Source organism: Coregonus lavaretus (assembly GCF_964263955.1).
Source record: "Coregonus lavaretus genome assembly, chromosome: 31".
Lineage (NCBI taxonomy): Eukaryota > Metazoa > Chordata > Actinopteri > Salmoniformes > Salmonidae > Coregonus > Coregonus lavaretus.
Genome location: NC_140018.1, coordinates 23,388,866 through 23,409,027, shown reverse-complemented (window position 1 = coordinate 23,409,027; position 20,162 = coordinate 23,388,866). Strand labels below are relative to the sequence as shown.

General features: G+C 42.8%; 2 protein-coding genes and 1 long non-coding RNA gene across 4 annotated transcripts in view; 2 read left to right on the top strand and 1 right to left on the bottom strand.

The window, feature by feature from the left end:
• Window positions 1-20,162, top strand: part of cep85l (centrosomal protein 85L) — a 90,828-nt gene that overhangs the window by 62,498 nt on the left and 8,168 nt on the right. The gene's annotated exons all lie outside the window — the stretch shown is intronic.
• Window positions 12,954-14,310, top strand: LOC311106705. Its single transcript, XR_014610353.1, has 3 exons — window positions 12,954-13,403; window positions 13,520-13,653; window positions 13,926-14,310. It is a non-coding gene; the product is annotated as an uncharacterized lncRNA (long non-coding RNA).
• On the bottom strand, window positions 14,376-19,404 carry LOC311106703 (G2/M phase-specific E3 ubiquitin-protein ligase-like). Of its 2 annotated transcripts, XM_084149099.1 has the most exons (11): window positions 19,374-19,404; window positions 18,888-19,094; window positions 18,454-18,692; window positions 18,254-18,354; window positions 17,403-17,597; window positions 17,006-17,092; window positions 16,070-16,323; window positions 15,864-15,989; window positions 15,494-15,634; window positions 15,220-15,328; window positions 14,376-15,114 (listed from the first exon to the last, which is right to left on the bottom strand). In XM_084149099.1, exons 4-11 carry the CDS (start codon window positions 18,255-18,257, stop codon window positions 14,903-14,905), a joined length of 1,128 nt encoding a protein of 375 aa, XP_084005225.1. In that variant the 5' UTR covers window positions 18,258-18,354; window positions 18,454-18,692; window positions 18,888-19,094; window positions 19,374-19,404; the 3' UTR covers window positions 14,376-14,902. The 2 variants fall into 2 exon arrangements, with proteins under 2 accessions (XP_084005225.1, XP_084005224.1); XM_084149098.1 differs by lacking the exons at window positions 18,254-18,354; window positions 18,454-18,692; window positions 18,888-19,094; window positions 19,374-19,404 and adding an exon at window positions 17,955-18,124.

The window sequence follows — 20,162 nt, the reverse complement described above, 5'->3', positions numbered from 1 at the left end:
AACAAGTCTCTGAATGTACTTGAGTGGCCCAGCCAGAGCCCGGACTTGAACCCGATTGAACATCTCTGGAGAGACCTGAAAATAACTGTGCAGCGACGCTCCCCATCCAACCTGACAGAGCTTGAGAGGATCTGAAGAGAAGAATGGGAGAAACTCCCCAAATACAGGTGTGCCAAGCTTGCAGTGTCATACCCAAGAATCAATGCTGTAATCGCTGCCAAAGGTGCTTCAACAAAGTACTGAGTAAAGGGTCTCAATACTTATGTAAATGTGATATTTCAGTTTTTTATTTTTTATAAATTAGAAGACATTTCTAAAAACCTGTTTTTGCTTTGTCATTATGGGGTATTGCGTGTAGAATGATGAGGGGGGGAGGGGGGGATGTAATCCGTTTTAGAATAAGACTGTAACATAGGAACATTTGGAAAAAGTCAAGGGGTCTGAATACTTTCCGAAGGCACTGTATACCTGCCGCTAACATGCGTCCTTCGTCCTGATCTTGTCTTGATCTTGCCCATTTACACTTATAAAATCTGATCAAAATCAGTTCACAATGCGTCTTTTAATCGTCTACTGTCTAAAAATGTGGGCACAATTAGAATGAGGACAAGATCAGGACAAAGGACACGTTAGAACCAAGGCTAGATTGGCGTCTCTCTCGATTGGAGTCTCTCTCTCTCTCTCTCTCTCAATTCAATTTGCTTTATTGGCATGACGTAACAATGTACATATTGCCAAAGCTTACTTTGGATATTTACACTATTAACATAATTAAAATAATAATAATAATATATATTGTCAACAGGACATCAGACACTGTCCCTCATCTAATGGCAGGCAGAAATGTAGTGCGCTGCCAACCCACAGCTCTCTGCACCCTCCCCCAACAGGACGGGTAGCCTATTCTCATCAGAGAGGTCTTTGAAACCTTGAAAAACGGTTTCAAATTTGGGGAAATTACACTAATTGTTTTATATTTTTGACATTTTGTCAGGAAATGCAGCTCTGTCTCAGGTTCTGCTGTGGTGCAGTGGTTGCACAGCCTTTCCTCTACAGGGAGCCAGGTTTTGCTGTGTCTACCCTTCTCAATGACAAGGCTGTGCTCACTGAGCCTGTACTTTGTCAAGGTTTTTCTAAAGGTTTTGATCAGTAACCATGGTCAGATAGTTAGCCACGGTGTACTGTTGATTTAGGGCCAGATAGCACTGCATTTTACTTTGTGCTTGTGCTTGTGTTTCCCAATAAGCAATGTAGTTTTGTTTTGACTGTGTTGTAATTTGGTTTATTCTGATTGATTGGGTGTTCTGGTCCTGAGGCTTCAGTGTGTTAGTAGAACAGGTTTGTGAACTCAGCCCCAGGACCAGCTGGATGAGGGGACTCTTTTCTTTGCTCAGCTCTTTGCATTGCAGGGCTTGGTAATGATATGAGAGGGGGTCACTGTATTTTAGATGTTTCCAAAACTTAATTGCTATTTTTTGAGTTTTTATTATTAGTGGATATTGGCCTAATTCTGCCATGCATGCATTGTTTGTAGGTTTCCTCTGGACATGTAGGAGAATCTTAGGAGAACTCTGCATGCAGGGTTTCAATGGGGTGTTTGTCCCATTTGGTGAAATCTTGTTTTGCAAGTGGACCCCACATCTCGCTGCCATAAAGTGCAATTGGTTCAATGACACATTCAATTAGTTTTAGCCACATTTTAATAGGTATTTCAATTTTAATTTGTTTTTTAATGGTGTAGAATGCCCTGCGTGCTTTCTCTGTTCATTCACTGCATCATTAAGGTGTCCAGTTGAGCTTATTTTTAAACCTAAGTAATTGTAGTGTGTGCAGTACTCTATATATTTTGTACCAACTGAGAACTTTGGTCTAATTCCCTGAGATCTGGATCTTCTCTGGAAAATCATTGTTTTATTCTTTTTGGAGTTTACTGCCAGGGCCCAGGTCTGGCAGTACTGCTGTAGCAGGTCCAGGCTCTGTTGTAGGCCATGTGCTGTGGGTGACAGCAGGCATAGGTCATCTGCGAAGAGCAGGCATTTAACCTCTGAATTGTGGAGACTAACACCAGGGGTTGGGGATTTTGATGCTGCACGTATTGCCAGTATACATTGGTTTAATTATGTAATATGTTTTACCCCCTACACCACTTTCAATAACTTTGTAGAACAGTCCTGTATGCCAAATAGAATCAAATGCTTTTTGGAAGTCGATAAAGCAAGCGTACATTTTGGTATTATTTTGGTGGACATGTTTATCTATCAGGGTGTGTACAGTCGTGGTCAAAAGTTTTGAGAATTACACAAATATTAATTTTCATAAAGTCTGCTGCCTCAGTTTTTATGATGGCAATTTGCATATACTCCAGAATGTTATGAAGAGTGATCAGATGAATTGCAATTAATTGCAAAGTCCCTCTTTGCCATGAAAATGAACTTAATCCCCAAAAAACATTTCCACTGCATTTCAGCCCTGCCACAAAAGGACCAGCTGACATCATGTCAGTGATTCTCTCGTTAACACAGGTGAGAGCGTTGACGAGGACAAGGCTGGAGATCACTCTGTCATGCTGATTGAGTTAGAATAACAGACTGGATGCTTTAAAAGGAGGGTGGTGCTTGAAATCATTGTTCTTCCTCTGTTAACCATGGTTACCTGCAAGGAAACACGTGCCGTCATCATTGCTTTGCACAAAAAGGGCTTCACAGGCAAGGATATTGCTGCTAGTAAGATTGCACCTAAATCAACCATTTATCGGATCATCAAGAACTTCAAGGAGAGAGGTTCAATTACATTTTTACATTTTAGTTATTTAGCGGACGCTCTTATCCAGAGCGACTTACAGTTAGTGAGTGCATACATTTTCATACAATTGTTGTGAAGAAGGCTTCAGGGCGCTCAAGAAAGTCCGGCAAGCGCCAGGACCGTCTCCTAAAGTTGATTCAGCTGCGGAATCGGGGCACCACCAGTGCAGAGCTTGCTCAGGAATGGCAGCAAGCAGGTGTGAGTGCATCTGCACGCACAGTGAAGCGAAGACTTTTGGAGGATGGCCTGGTGTCAAGAAGTGCAGCGAGGAAGCCACTTCTCTCCAGGAAAAACATCAGGGACAGACTGATATTCTGCAAAAGGCACAGGGATTGGACTGCTGAGGACTTGGGTAAAGTCATTTTCTCTGATGAATCCCCTTTCTGATTGTTTGGGGCATCCGGAAAAAAGCTTGTCCGGAGAAGACAAGGTGAGCACTACCATCAGTCCTGTGTCATGCCAACAGTAAAGCATCCTGATACCATTCATGTGTGGGGTTGCTTCTCAGCCAAGGGAGTGGGCTCACTCACAATTTTGCCTAAGAACACAGCCATGAATAAAGAATGGTACCAACATATCCTCCGAGAGCAACTTCTCCCAACCATCCAAGAACAGTTTGGTGACGAACAATGCCTTTTCCAGCATGATGGAGCACCTTTCCATAAGGCAAAAGTGATAACTAAGTGGCTCGGGGAACAAAACATCTACATTTTGGGTCCATGGCCAGGAAACTCCCCAGACTTTAATCCCAATGTGAACTTGTGGTCAATCCTCAAGAGGCGGGTGGACAAACAAAAACCCACAAATTCTGACAAACTCCAAGCATTGATTATGCAAGAATGGGCTGCCATCAGTCAGGATGTGGCCCAGAAGTTAATTGACAGCATGCCAGGGCGGATTAAAGAGGTCTTGAAAAAGAAAGGTCAACACTGCAAATATTTACTCTTTGCATAAACTTAATGTAATTGTCAATAAAAGCCTTTGACACTTATGGAATGCTTGTAATTATACTTCAGTATACCATAGTAACATCTGACAAAAATATCTAAAAACACTGAAGCTGCAAACTTTGTGAAGACCAATACTTGTGTCATTCTCAAAACGTTTGACCCACGACTGTAGGGTGTAAATATGATCGGTCGTGCGATGTTTTGGTATAAATCCAATTAGGCTTTTACTCAAGACATTGTGCTTATTAAGGAAGTTTAGAACTCTTACATTTATAATACTACTTTTTAATTTGAGGGCCTGAAGTTTCTTATAGAGCTCCTGGTCAGTAATTGGGGAGTCAAATGGATTTTGATTATCCTTTATAGCTTTTTGTAATCCATTCAACTTCTCATGAATTTGGCATTGTTCTGCGTTTGTGTCAATTTGAACGGTGTTGTAGAGTGTTTTAAAATGGGTTGTCCATATGTCACCATTTTGTATCGCTAATTCCTCATTTTGATTCCTCGTTTTTTCAAATTTTGCCAGAAGTTGTTTGTGTTGATGGACTCATCAATTAGTGTGAGCTGCTTGCTGTTGTACTGTGCTTTTTGGTTCTGAGTGGACGTTTATAGAGTTTTAAAGTCTCACAGTAATGAAGGCGTAATTCACCATTATTTGGGTCTCTGTGCTTTTGGTTTGATAGTGTTCTAAGTTTTTTCCTTATAATTTTACAATCTGCATCAAACCAGTTGTCATGTGTGGTCTTTTTTTTTTTTTTTTTTTTAATAAATTTCAGTTGTGCTTCTTTTGCCGTTTGCCTGAATATATAGTTTATGTTTTTTACTGCTAGATGCCTTCTTTACTGTGAGTGAATGTGATATCCAGAAAGGTATCTAAGAGTGTTTGGATATTTTGGCTACTGGTTGCTTTCTGGTATTCTTCTGTGCTGTTTTGGGCCCATCTGTATGAATTTCTGATGTTGTACAGCTTACTGGGCTGTGAATGTGTGGTTGTTTCCATGTCTGTTCTTTTGAGGAACAATGTAATTTGGCTATGATCAGACAGAGGTGTTAGTGGCTTGATGGTGAATGAGCTGAGAGAGAACGGGTCAATGTCTGTAATCATATAGTCTACTGTGTTGTGGCCAAGAGGTGAGCAATAGGTGAATCTCCCCAAAGAGTCCCCCCGTAACCTACCATTGACAAAGTACAAACCCAGGCTTCGACAGAGCTGCAACAGATCCCTTCCGTTTTTGTTGATGGTGCTTTCACTGTTGTTTCAATGGGGGAGATAAAGACAGTTAGAAACAGAATGGCCTGTAATAAAGCTGTCCCCTCGTGTGGTCGTTAGATCAGGTAGTGTTCCTGTGCGCGCATTTGTGTCCCCACAGATGAGCACATTTACCTGGGCCTGGAAATGGCACGTCTCTTCCTCAAGGCTGGGGAATATCTCCTCTGAGTAATAATGGGATTCTGAGGGGGGGATATATATTGTGCAAAGGAACACATATTTTTCTGTCAGTACAAGTTCTTTTTTCAGTTTTAACCAAATGTGATATTTACCAATTTTGAGGTGATCAATTAGATTTTGTAGTTCGGATTTGTACCAAATTATCAATCCTCCAGAGTCTCTGCCTCTATTAACAGAGCTGTGTTTCTGTGATGGCACATTTACCTATCTTTAGCCTGTGGGACAGTGAGTGACAATGTCTGCCTTACACCATGTCTCCTGCAGAATGATGACGTCAACATCTTTAAGATTTTTTTTTTACTCCAGTGCTAAACTCTTCAGCCCAAAGGTTGATGAGTTTAGGCCCTGAATGCTCCACATGGTAACTGATAGTGATTTCATGTTGCAAAAAGAAATAACAGCACAGTCAAAAATACAGTAACTACTAACTAGTTAAGAGTGAGATAAACAGGACAACAGCAAACATTTGTTCTGTTATGTACAGTTGAAGTCAGAAGTTTACATACACTTAGGTTGGAGACATTAAAACTCGTTTTTCAACCACTCCACAAATTTCTTGTTAACAAACTATAGTTTTGGGAAGTTGGTTAGGACATCTACTTTGTGCCTGACACAAGTAATTTTTCCAACAATTGTTTACAGACAGATTATTTCACTTATAATTCACTGTATCATAATTCCAGTGGGTCAGAAGTTTACATACACTAAGTTGACTGTGCCTTTAAACAGCTTGGAAAATTCTAGAAAATGATGTCATGGCTTTAGAAGCTTCTGATAGGCAAATTGACATAATTTGAGTCAATTGGAGGTGTACCTGTGGATCTATTTCAAGGCCTACCTTCAAACTCAGTGCCTCTTTGCTTGACATCATGGGAAAATCAAAAGAAATCAGCCAAGACCTCAGAAAAAGAATTGTAGACCTCCACAAGTCTGGTTCATCATTGGGAGCAATTTCCAAATGCCTGAAGGTACCACGTTCATCTGTACAAACAATAGTACGCAAGTATAAACACCATGGGACCACGCAACCGTCATACCGCTTAGGAAGGAGACGCGTACTGTCTCCTAGAGATGAACGTATTTTGGTGCGAAAAGTGCAAATCAATCCCAGAACAACAGCAAAGGACCTTGTGAAGATGCTGGAGGAAACAGGTACAAAAGTATCTATATCCACAGTAAAACGAGTCCTATATCGACATAACCTGAAAGACCGCTCAGGAAGGAAGAAGCCACTGCTCCAAAACCGCCATAAAAAAGCCAGACTACGGTTTGCAACTGCACATGGGGACAAAGATCGTACTTTTTGGAGAAATATCCTCTGGTCTGATGAAACAAAAATAGAACTGTTTGGCCATAATGACCATCGTTATGTTTGGAGGAAAAAGGGGGTAGCTTGCAAGCCGAAGAACACCATCCCAACCGTGAAGCACGGGGGTGGCAGCATCATGCTGTGGGGGTGCTTTGCTGCAGGAGGGACTGGTGCACTTCACAAAATAGATGGCATCATGAGGAAGGAAAATTATGTGGATATATTGAAGCAACATCTCAAGACATCAGCCAGGAAGTTAAAGCTTGGTCGCAAATGGGTCTTCAAATGGACAATGACCCCAAGCATACTTCCAAAGTTGTGGCAAAATGGCTTAAGGACAACAAAGTCAAGGTATTGGAGTGGCCATCACAAAGCCCTGACCTCAATCCTATAGAAAATTTGTGGGCAGAACTGAAAAAGCGTGTGCAAGCAAGGAGGCCTACAAACCTGACTCAGTTACACCAGCTCTGTCAGGAGGAATGGGCCAAAATTCACCCAACTTTATTGTGGGAAGCTTGTGGAAGGCTATCCGAAATGTTTGACCCAAGTTAAACATTTTAAAGGCAATGCTACCAAATACTAATTGAGTGTATGTAAACTTCTGACCCACTGGGAATGTGATGAAAGAAATAAAAGCTGAAATAAATCATTCTCTCTACTATTATACTGACATTTCACATTCTTAAAATAAAGTGGTGATCCTAACTGACCTAAAACAGGGAATTTTTACTAGGATTAAATGTCAGGAATTGTGAAAAACTGAGTTTAAATGTATTTGGCTAAGGTGTATGTAAACTTCCGACTTCAACTGTATATATATATTCCTATTCATTGAACAAGTAAACTTTTAGTACAATAGGTGCATGTGTGCGCACGTTTAGTGCAGTTTAGTGCAGATGTATTGGAGGAGCTGTTTAATCTCACTCAATCCTACAGGGTTCTCCTGTCCTCTGAGGACCTCCGCATAGCTGTGCTGGTCCTGCTGTTGGGCCCTGTGGAGTGGAGGGGAGCCAGGTCTTTGCCGAGGGGGTTTCCTCTCTGGTCTGGTAGAGGTGGTGGTCTGGTGCTGGGTAGTAGGCTCGGCCCGGTCCAGTCTGGCTAAACCGATAGAAGTGGTGATGCTCTGGTGGTGGGTGGGGCCTGTGAGGTGCGCTGGGTCTGGTGGGGCGTTGAGGGGGCCTGGGGCTCCTTGGTGGTGCAGTGGTCTGGTAGGGGTCTCTGGGTGGTCCCCTGTCCAGTGCGGCATGGGGTGTTTGTCTACCAAGTGCAACGTCCTTTAGAGACTTGGCAAACATCCCTACTGTCTGCTTCCTCAGGTGGGAGTGGTCGTGCAGATGCTCTGGGGTGATTGTTGGGTGGTGAGCAACGTGCACATTTGGGAGTAGGCCACACCCTCTGGTGATGTCAGCGTTGACTTTCTGAATGGTACTGGGATTAAAGTCTTTGCGGGGCAGCAGAGTGGAGATGGTGATGTGGGAGTTGGGGAACCCTCTCTGCTACACTGTTGACCAGGCAGCCTACTCTCTCCTGTTCCTCTCACAGGTTGTTGGTGCTGGTGTGAATAATAATGTGACCTGGTGTGCCAAAGTCAGGCTGGGACAGGATGTGGAGTGCATCCTGCGTTTTTGGGCACCATATTTTGGACACCTTGTGGTGGGGGAAGAGTTTATCCTCTTGGATGAATTTCCCATTTGAGTCAATGAGGATGGCCACCTCAGTGGGTTTTACCAGACTAGTGGGTTTACGGTCTGGGGCTGGGGTACACAGGGCCTGTGTACAAGGAGAGGTGTGTGGGGGTGTGTCAGGGGGGGCCAGAGAGCTTCTCTCTGTAGTAGGTGTCCCCATGTGAGCCTCCTTGTTGACTGGGGGTGTGGGTAAAGGGTGGTTGGTATGGGAGGGGTGAGGATGGGTCAGTGGGGGTGTTAGGGGTGGTGAGGGGCTGCAGCTTCTCTCTAGGGGTCTCTACAGTCTGTTCTCTATGCTGCAGCACACTCTTGATGACAGACAACTCCTTTGCCATCTCCTCCTTTACCTGCACTAGCTCTCTCCTCATGGTGGCCTTTACCTCCTCAAGCACTGTGGTAAGAGTCTCTCTCTCTCTCTCTCTCTCTCTCTCTCTCTCTCTCTCTCTCTCTCTCTCTCTCTCTCTCTCTCTCTCTCTCTCTCTCTCTCTCTCTCTCTCTCTCTCTCTCTCTCTCTCTCTCTCTCTCTCTCTCTCATCCTGACAGTAGCTCTGTCCTGGGTTTAGCTAGTGATGGAGAGGTCCATTCACCCCCATTATGTTCCTCTAGTGACCCTTTTTGTCCTCTAATCTTTTCATAGCAGCCAAGTCATGAATAACCCAATATGGCCCCTCCAGCTCCCACCACTACCACACGCACCCAATTAATTGTGTCATTCTTCACCACCAGGTGAGGACGAGCCCGGCGCTAAAAGGTCTGAATTCAAGCATGTGAAAGCCGGGCAGGCAGAAGAGGGTGGGAACGTGTGTGTGTCTCCTTTACAGAGGGGAGAGGCAGGGTAGAGAGCACACACGTGGCTGACGTCGCAGCACCATACATTATCCCAGTGACAGGGACACAAGAGGCAATTATCAGCTGGAAGATTCCCCGGCCTGGCTCCCACAAAGGGAGGTCGCTGGTTTGGAGAGAAGGAGGGAGGGAGTGGAGGATGGAGGGTGAGGGGATGGAGGAGTGTTGCCTGGCTCTGCAGTGTGACTCCTCCCAGACAGTTCCTATCTGAAGAGCTGTCGGCACGGGACGGTGAGATATGAGGAGATGAGATGAGTCTATGTGGTGTGTCTAGTATGGGTGGTTTTAATTCCACTGCGCTCTCCACTGCTCTGTGCGGCTGGTGAATGTTGGAGGCTGGAGGCTGGGTCTTAAGCTGCACACTCTATGTCCCCAGCACCGTGTAGAAAGAATGAAAAGGGAGGAGGGAGATTTGACTCCAGACATCAACAAGTGGTAGGCGCCTTTGGGTGTGAAACTGAGATGAAAGAGAGTTTTTTGTGGTGAAACGGCCTCCATCTTGGAAGAGCAGGATCTTGGGTAATCTGTCCTAAAATGACTTTGCACCTGCAACAACTACTATTACCTTTCTGCCCCCTCTGTGGGTGTTTGTGTTCCTATGATACCTCATTATCCTGTTGAGTGATAATTATGGTGATTATTATTCCAAACTCCTACATGGTATTCTGTGAGACATTTGGAGAGACTCATTTGAAATCGAATCAAATTTTATTTGTCACATGCGCCGAATACAACAGGTGTAGACCTTACAGTGAAATGCTTACTTACAAGCCCTTAACCAACAATGCAGTTTTAAGAAAAATAAGTGTTAAGAAAGTATTTACTAAAATAAACTGAATTTAAAAAAAAGAAGTAAAAAAGAATAAAAAAAACAAATAATTAAAGAGCGACAATAAAATAACAGTAGTGAGGCTATATACAGGGGGTACCGGTACAGAGTCAATGTGTGGGGCCACAGGTTAGTCAAGGTAATTGAGGTAATATGTACATGTAGGTAGAGGTAAAGTGACTATGCATAGATAATAAACAGTAGCAGCAGCGTAAAAAAGGGGGTGGGGGCAATGCAAATAGTCTGGGTAGCCATTTGATTAGCTGTTCAGGAGTCTTATTGCTTGGGTGTAGAAGCTGATGAGAACCCTTTTGGACCTAGACTTGGCACTCTGGTACCGCTTGCCGTGCGGTAGCAGAGAGAACAGTCTATTACTAGGTTGGCTGGAGTCTTTGGCAATTTTTAGGGCCTTCCTCTGACACCGCCTGGTATAGAGGTCCTTGATGGCAGGAAGCTTGGCCCCAGTGATGTACTGGGCCTTACGCACTACCCTCTGTAGTGCCTTGCGGTCGGAGGCCGAGCAGTTGCCATACCAGGCGGTGATGCAACCAGTCAGGATGCTCTCGATGGTGCAGCTGTAGAACTTGTGGAGGATCTGAAGACCCATGCCAAATCTCTTCAGTCTCCTGAGGGGCAATAAGCTTTGTCATGCCCTCTTCACGACTGTCTTGGTGTGTTTGGACCATGATAGTTTGTTGGTGATGTGGACACCAAGGAACTTGAATCTCTCAACCTGCTCCACTGCAGCCCCGTCGATGAGAATGGGGGCGTGCTCAGTCCTCCTTTTCCTGTAGTCCACAATCATCTCCTTTGTCTTGATCACGTTGAGGGAGAGGTTGTTATCCTGGCACCACATGGCCAGGTCGCTGACCTCCTCCCTATAGGCTGTCTCATCGTTGTCTGTGATCAGGCCTACAACTGTTGTGTCGTCGGCAAACTTAATAATAATAATAATATGCCATTTAGCAGACGCTTTTATCCAAAGCGACTTACAGTCATGCGTGCATAATTTATTTTGTGTATGGGTGGTCCCCGGGATCGAACCCACTACCTTGGCGTTACAAGCGCCGTGCTCTACCAGCTGAGCTACAGAGGACCACAGTGTGGTGTTGATGGTGTTGGAGTCATGCTTGGTCATGCAGTCATGGGTGAACAGGGAGTACAGGAGGGGACTGAGCACGCACCCCTGAGGGGCCCCCATGTTGAGGATCAGTGTGGCAGATGTGTTGTTACCTACCCTTACCGCCTGGGGGTGGCCCGTCAGGAAGTCCAGGATCCAGTTGCAGATGGTGTTTAGTCCCAGGGTCCTTAGCTTAGTGATGAGCTTTGAGGGCACTATGGTGTTGAACGCTGAGCTGTAGTCAATGAATAGCATTCTCACGTAGGTGTTCCTTTCGTCCAGGTGGGAAAGGCAGTGTGGAGTGCAATAGAGATTGCATCATCTGTGGATCTGTTGGGGCGGTGTACAAATTGGAGTGGGTCTAGGGTTTCTGGGATAATGGTGTTGATGTGAGCCATGACCAGCCTTTCAAAGCACTTCATGGCTACAGACGTGAGTGCTACGGGTCGGTAGTCATTTAGGCATGTTACCTTATTGCTCTTGTGCACAGGGAATATGGTGGTCTGCTTGAAACATGTTGGTATTACAGACTCAGTCAGGGACTGGTTGAAAATGTCAGTGAAGACACTTGCCAGTTGGTCAGCGCATGCTCGGAGTACACGTCCTGGTAATCCGTCTGGCCCTGCGGCCTTGTGAATGTTGACCTGTTTAAAAGTCTTACTCACATCGGTTACGGAGAGCGTGATCACACAGTCGTCCGGAACAGCTGATGCTCTCATGCATGCTTCAGTGTTGCTTTCCTCGAAGCGAGCGTAGAAGTAATTTAGCTCGTCTGGTAGGCTTGTGTCACTGGGCAGCTCGCGGCTGTGCTTCCCTTTGTAGTCCGTAATAGTTTGCATGCCCTGCCACATCCGACGAGCGTCAGAGCCGGTGTAGTACGATTCAATCTTAGCCCTTGATGGTTCGTCGGAGGGCATAGCGGGATTTCTTATAAACGTCCAGGTTAGAGTCCCGCTCCTTGAAAGCGCCAGCTCTACCCTTTAGCTCAGTGCGGATGTTGCCTGTAATCCAAGGCTTCTGGTTGGGGTACATACGTACAGTCACTGTGGGGACGACGTCATCGATGCACTTATTGATGAAGCCAGTGACTGATGTGGTGTACTCCTCAATGCTATCGGAAGAATCTCGGGAACATATTCCAGTCTGAGCTAGCAAAACAGTCCTGTAGCTTAGCATCTGCGTCATCTGACCACTTCCGCATTGAGCGAGTCACTGGTACTTCCTGCTTTAGTTTTTGCTTGTAAGCAGGAATCAGGAGGATAGAATTATGGTCAGATTTGCCAAATTGAGGGAGAGCTTTGTACGCGTCTCTGTGTGTGGCGTAAAGGTGGTCTAGAGTTTTTTTCCCTCTGGTTGCACATGGAACATGCTGGTAGAAATTAGGTAAAATGGATTTAAGTTTCCCTGCATTAAAGTCCCCGGCCACTAGGAGCGCCGCCTCTGGATGAGCATTTTCTTGTTTGCTTATGGCCTTATACAGCTCATTGAGTGCGATCTTAGTGCCAGCATCGGTTTGTGGTGGTAAATAGACAGCTATGAAAAATATAGATGAAAACTCTCTTGGTAAATAGTGTGGCCTACAGCTTATCAAGAGATTCTCTACCTCAGGCGAGCAAAACCTAGAGACTTCCTTAATGTTAGATTTTGTGCACCACCTGTTATTTACAAATATACACAGACCGCCACCCCTTTATGGAGGACTAAAAGTGCCACAATTAAATAAATAAATACACCATTAAATAATTACTTAAATGTGTCATTAATTAATTAAAATTAGAATTAAATACATAAATGTGTAATTAAATGTATCATTAATTAATTCAAATACCGATTCATTTTATGTAAAATACATATATAATTATTTCACTATTTACATTTACATTTCATGATCCTGCATTGCAGTGATTCATGAATTACTTAAAACTGTCAAACTGACCCATCAAAGTCAGTGGGCGGGGCTAACGCGAATCTAGTCTGATCCATTGCTTTGGTCTGAAGTAGAGTAGGCCAACCTGGATAGAAACAATGGAGGATCTCCGTGAACTTTCCAGGGAGTTGGTTAGAGACATTTTAAACTTAGCAGAGGATGTAGAAGCAGGACCTGCTGACCCAGAGCATGTAGCTAGTAAAGCAGAGGAACTTATTGAAGTTGTTGGAGTCATTTCCGCACTTTCCGACGAAGATATCGACCACAGAGTGATTGCAAATCTAGAAGAAGTTGTCCACCGCTTCTCTGGTACCAGGGCACTTCAGGCCCAACACACACAGGGACCGGGGCGTTTGGCGTTTGACATACCGAGTGCAGTTCTGGAGCATTAACTTCTTTGTGGAGTTCCCGCAGTTCAAATTTGCAGCGATGTTCGGTGTGTCAAAGAGGACCATCAGGAGGCGCATGCAACAATACAGTTTAAGGTATTTACACTAAATTCATGAGTTTTCTGTTTATGAATTGCTGCTCTCATACACTCGGAAAGAATATGACGTTTAAGGTAACATTACTTGATGTTGTGTTTTTCTTGTTTGTACAGAAAGACAGATCTCTATTCAGCTGTGAATGATGAGGAGTTAGACCGTATTGTAAGTGAAATTCACAGAAGTCATCCAAACACCGGCTACAAGCTAATGCGTGGTCACCTGAATGCAAGAGGTGTGCATGTTCCAAGTGAGTAGATAATAATATGGGCATTATTTAAATGTATTTTTAATTTGGAGCTCTGCCCCTTTGAAAGGTGAAGGAAGCCCGCTTATGGAAAGACATCAACCTGTGAGCTGTAGTTTCTACAGTGCATACTATGCAAAGCTGTATTATTTTAAAAAACTGAATAAGTAACATTTCATTTCTCACTGCCTTGGTGACCAAAAATAACAATCTTGTGTAAGGACATGTCAAACTAGTTTTAAGTACAAGACTGATTATGCTTGTCATCCATTCAGGTTCCTGAAGAATATGGGATCGATTGGAACGGACCTCACTGCCTTCATCGAGGCACTGTGTCAGTCCCCGAGGTTCAGCTGGCCCGTGAGCTCTCAGATGAAGAGGTTGCAATTTTGCCAGCTCCAGGAGTTTCTGTTACTGATGCACTTAGACTATATGTAGAGACTGTGGAAGTGTTATCAAGAATCTTAGACTGATGTCCAACCCATGTTTTTATTTGTTGTGTTAGAACAAGCAAGGAAAAACTGAAAGTTTACTTTCCTTTTAAAAGAAAGGAAAAAAAGCTGTTTCTTTGAAGCTTCCTGTCTCATTATGGTCCACAGAATGACTAACATGAATGCTGTACTGTTAGCACTGAAGGTGCAGAACAGTTTGATTTTAGTAAATGGAAGAAAAAAAAGTCAACTACTGCAGTGTGTTAATGTTTTCAAAGACACTGAACTTGTGTCAATTCATCTGAACTGTGTATGCATTGACATTAGGGCTGGGCAATATGGAGAAAATCAAATATCACATTTTTGACCTAACACCTTGATGTCGATATTGCAACGATATTGTAAGGTTGACAATTGGTGCATTCACAAAATATCTTCCACATTTAGATTTCGGATAAATAACTATCATATTGTGGATATAATGACTAAGTGGTAAAAGGCAAATAATAGAACAGCTAGAACAGTCTGGTAAGTTCAGAAAATGACATCACTTTACTGTAATGCAGCCTTTGAAACCAGGAAAAGACTAAACTTACCATGTAACGATATTACACTTCTTCAAAATCTAATGGTGCTTTTCCATTACATGGTACCTACTCGCCTCGTCCTAAAATCTGCAATGGGAAACGGACGCACAGCGAGTCGAGGCGAGTCAAGTAGGTACTGGTAATGGAAAAGCACCTTAAGACGATATCTAGTCTTATATCACGATAGATATAATATTAAAATATTGCCCAGCCCTAATTGACGTCTGAAAAAACTTAAACAAGCCCAAATCCAGTACTTTTTATGGCAGCGACAAGTGCTTTCTCAAAGTCCATGTAGAGTTTGAAATGAGCTGGCAGCTTTAGGGTTTCAAAGCATGTGGAGGACGTAGGAAGGGTTCCCCCAGAAATCTCCACTCTCAGTTCAGGAGGAAGCATCTCCCAGCCAACCCAGAATGTCAGCAGCTGGGCCAGGGTACCTGATGAAGCTAAAAGTCATAAAATGGATTAAAGACATTTAGTTCAACTGTAATTGATCATATCTATCCATGAGACATAGAAGCATTTGTAAAGAGAGAAAATAAGGTTTATACCTGTTTCAATGAACATCCTTAGAAAGCCAGTGATGCGGCAGGTGGTGTCTAAGTCAAAGTCTTCATCATCACTGTCCTCAACTGGCCATGTGATTTTTTCTAGGAGCATCTTAAAGAAAACAAAAATTGTAATTTAAAAAAAGGGAGAACTTATTTTGGTGAAGGACTATGCAGATCAAAATCTTAGAAAATTGAAAAATATCCATCTCAGTCATTGAAAATACACGTAAATTCATCAAGTTAAGTCACAAATATAACTAAATTACTGACTTACCTGGGGTGTGAACTGCATTTCAGCCATTTTGGGGAAAAGAAGTGGTACAACATCCGGCCTAGATGTCAGCAGGGGCCATACCATCACATCTTTCAGTCCCTTTCTCAACTGTTTAATTTGGCGCATGGTCCTCCCAACGACCTAAGAGACAGACCGACCCATATTACAGCCCAAATCCTTAACCCAAATTTGACAAAAGTTGGCACAGTAGGAAAAATGTTAATAAACACAATAAAGTGCTTTATAAAAATCCATTAAAACTCTAGTACTTAAACTCTCGTGTTAACATAACAAGCCAGGGTTCACAACACATTCTATAATTTCAACAAGTACAGCGATGAATTCTGTCACTTAACCAGCAGGAACTCACTGCATGGAGTAGAAGTTTGTTATGTAGCCATCTCCGATTTGTTTTGGTGACTGCCGGAAGATCCCAAGACATGGAAAGATCTGAAACTGTGTCCTTCTGTTCCGGTGTAAGATCTTCATGTTCAAGCTAGAATTAAGACCATACAAGTTATTATATCTGCCCAAGCAATATTTTTTACATGGCAAAGTTTCTTTTAGGTTACATACCAGTTCTATGATGCTCCTGATGTGCAGATCAGGGCAGTCTTCTGTAACAACGGTAGCCATTTCAGGGTCCCCATTGAACAGTACATGAATTACAGCAGGACTTAGTCCTGTGACATGGGGACCATCATGCAGAAAGGTGTGGCCCAACATCCTTCCTGCAACCCGGAAGAGGTTGCTTTCAATAAGTGCCTCTGATGCTGCTGGAACAAGATGGTCAGGTTCACCCTCAAATAGCAGTGTTTGGCCCATTCCTCCTGTAAAGTACCAAGAGAGCAGGGAATAAAGTCACAACAATTAACCTCTTAAATACATTAAATAAAAATGTATGATAGATAGATAGATAGATAGATAGATAGATAGATAGATAGATAGATAGATTACATCATACTAGTGGCGATTACTTGGCCTGTGGTATTGCTGCTTGTAGAATTCACTTAAACCAAATTGTAGCCTACTCCAAAATGACTTACAGAAGGACCCCAAACCACTTCAAATTCAATTCCCCTGTATACCCTACTACAGACTTACCTGACACAAAACATTGCCCACCGGCCCTCCGCTAAACAGCACATATCCGCGTTCATCAACCACCAGAACGTACGTGTACGCGTGTGTGTGTGTGCGCGCGCATAGAGAGAGGCGGTGTAGAGTGAGTCACGACACAAACAGGTGCTCAGTCAGCGTTGCATGCAGTGTGAGAATGGCAAGCAGCAAGAGCGGCAAAAGCCAATGTGTGCTTCTTTTACCTATATATGTAACGCTATCTTTTGCGTTTATCCAAACGTCGTCAAACTTGGCACTGCACTTACTCGTGACCAGAGCAAGACACCTGTCAAGTTTGAAATCCATCAGACTAACTGAGAGACATGCGCTACAGACAGACATTTCTGCAATTTATAGATGGATTAACCTTCAAAAAATTAGTAAGATACTTACCAAGATCTAGACTGAATCCAAACTGGAGTTTGGATATGATTGTTGTCATAAAGTACCGCATCACTCCCTCTCCGATAGCAACATCACCTGAAATAAAATACTGATAATAACACTGGAAAAAAAGTGGCGGCCTAATACAGGTAACTGGATTTGGTAACATTTAACAAGAAAGGGAGAAAAACTTATATTGGCTGTAATTCTAGAATAGCATCCTTAATATTGATTATTCCAGATAACAAGAGTATATTGTGCACAATATTCACATACATACATATAACATTTTTATCAATTATATAATTTTGTGCATTCCATTCTCCCATTTAACAATTACATATAAGCTACTTGAGTGGTATAAACTGTACTGATGTATTTATATTATAAATGTTATATTACTTACCAACCAGAGTACAATGAAGTGGACATGCCCATTCTTGCTGCTGTTTATAGAATAAGAGAAGCTCCCGTTCCCTGTCCTCTTCAGAGTCCCTTACATCCATCTTCATTCTAAGTGGTTTCCCAGTTGCATGTTCCCTTAGCAGATTCTCTTTGAAAACTTTGGCAGCTTGAGTGGGTTCTTTAATAAGCTTCCATTCTAAACAAACAACAACAATAAAGTTATCTATTACAGAGAGACATATTGTGAGTTGGCATGTTACCTGCATATACAGATATCCTCTCACTCTACAGAACAGGAGGAAAATTCTGTTCATTTCACTGACAAAACGTGAGACCCAACATCTTCAGAACCTGTCACAACGCTGAGTTGACATAAAAACAGCACTACTAAACAACTACAACTAAATATTAGAAAAATAGAAAAACCCAGTTGCATGTTATTAATTGTCTGTAACTGTATTATCTTATCTAATTATATCCTACAGGTGTTATCTTTCTATTAACTTTTCAGTTACACACAATCTTATAGCAACACTATTGTGATGACACAAACCACTGTCTGTTTCTTTGCGATCCAACTCCTCGTTGACAATCACTGCCGGTACTACTGCACTCTCAGCTGATGTTTCAGGCCTCACTGGAACACTGTCACTGACTAGGGCTGTCTCACTATCATTTTCTTCACTTTGGCCTCCCTCTTGTTCTCTTTCTGATTCCTGCATGGGTGTCCTTGAAGTTAACACAATTGAAATGATGGTCATACTCGCTTATTTGTGTGCACAACAATAAGAGAGACATATTCCCAAAGAAAATAAATTATGCTACCCTTGCATTGCTTTAAGAAGTACATACCCATTGCAGCTCAATCTGTGCAGCTTCATCTCTGAAAAGGGAACTTCCTTCTGACAAGTGATGCAGGGGATGACTGGACCAGAGGCAGGACGTGAGCTCTCCTAACAACAACAACAAATGGCTTTTAATTAATGATTAAAAGTCACCAGTAATCTTTGTTTTGATTATGTATTAAACTAAGTCTCTGTAAATGTATGTACACAATCTAAGGGTAGATCCTGTTGAAGTGGACGTATGTTGATTGTAGCCTGTCCAATCATCGTCGATGGATCTTTCAGATAGGCAAGGGTGTATCCAGTGCTGGGACACTGAAGCAACGCAAGATTTCGACTGCGAGTAGATCCTACAAGTTTTAGAAATTCAAAGCCTCCCCCTTGTTGGAGCTTCGGAAACACTTCCATCAGTTTATTTGTTATAACCATGGGATCGTGGTCATTCCCTGGAGAAAAAAACAAAACAAAATCATAACTCACCTCACCTTAAATTAAGCAAATAAGCCTGTGATAACTATTATTGACACTATGAACACCAATTAAGTTTGAGTCACTATAAAAAGAAATGCAAATAATTTCAACAAGCCACAGACAGTACAAACTTTTTTTTACTTTTGGTAAATGCCTAGTTTGGCACTGACCTGAAAATGTTACTTTTTGCTCTCCAAGTCCTGAAGTAAGAAGTTCAGCTTTAAACAGTACGCTTGGAGTTTTATCCGCATTGTGGTCAGCCAAACAACAGACAGTGTGTGTGTAGCTTCTTCGGCTAACTTGGACTTGTGCTGGTCATCTCGTCATATTCCTTCTGGCTCCAATGTTATATGGCGCAAAGAGCCTTGCTACCTCCGCTGCAACACAGAAAAACGTAACAGCTCAATGGTCACCAGTCAGCTAAAACAGCCTCTACTTCTATCTTGGGATGCTCAAGCCAGCTAACACCATTTAGCCGATTAGCGAACTAGCTAGGTTTATGCTTCCCCCCCCCCATTAACAATAAACGTGTCACGCACGAAGCATCATAATACCGCATGCAAATACATGTTCGAGTCGATCTAATTTAACCTACACGTGTGTCCCGAATCATTAAATAGTAGCACACCTGGCTAACATGAAATTACTTAGCTTACCTTGGACAGGTGTACGTGATTGAGCGGCCGGTATCTGCTATGACTGAGCTGCCGGAGTCACCGGTGCCGCGGGAGCCGTTGGACTTCTGCTCAGAGCTTCCTCAATCAAATTCGCTGCTTCTCTCAGCAGCTCCGGGCAACTTTTAGACATTTTGTCCTGCACCTCACACAGCGTCTCAACATTGGGGCTAGCAGGACCGAGTCTTCTTGATTTTTAGCCGTTGCAATGAAAGTACTGTTTAACCGTGTAACTAAACCAACGTAGAGGTGAATAGCGCCACCCAGTGTATTGGAATGTGTTCAGTAGCTCTGCATCAATCCATTATCCGGAATTGATTTGTCTTGGCTTGATGCAGAGGGTAACCAATCAGGCGTTAGGTTCCGCCTACCAACTTTTGATGGGTCAGTTTGACAGTTTTAAGTAATTCATGAATCACTCCAACGCAGGACCATGAAATGTAAATGTAAATAGTGAAATAATTATATATGTATTTTACATAAAATGAATCGGTATTTGAATTAATTAATGATACATTTAATTACACATTTATGTATTTAATTCTAATTTTAATTAATTAATGACACATTTAAGTAATTATTTAATGGTGTATTTATTTATTTAATTGTGGCACTTTTAGTCCTCCATACCCCTTGTCTTACCGGCGGCAGCTGTTCTATCTTGCCAATGCACTGAAAACCCCGCCAGCTGTATGTTATCCATGTCTTCGTTCAGCCACGACTCAGTGAAACATAAGATATTACAGTTTTTAATGTCCCGTTGGTAGGATA

Bases quoted from the DNA above. Each gene is read 5' to 3' on its own strand.
- LOC311106703 (XM_084149098.1), bottom strand. From the start codon at position 18,123: ATGCAGGAATCAGAAAGAGAACAAGAGGGAGGCCAAAGTGAAGAAAAT. The intron at 16,324-17,005 runs GTAAGTATCTTA...GGTACTTTACAG, and splicing joins TGGATTCAGTCTAGATCTTG to GAGGAATGGGCCAAACACTG. The intron at 15,329-15,493 runs GTAAGTCAGTAA...GTTTTCTTTAAG, and splicing joins AAATGCAGTTCACACCCCAG to ATGCTCCTAGAAAAAATCAC.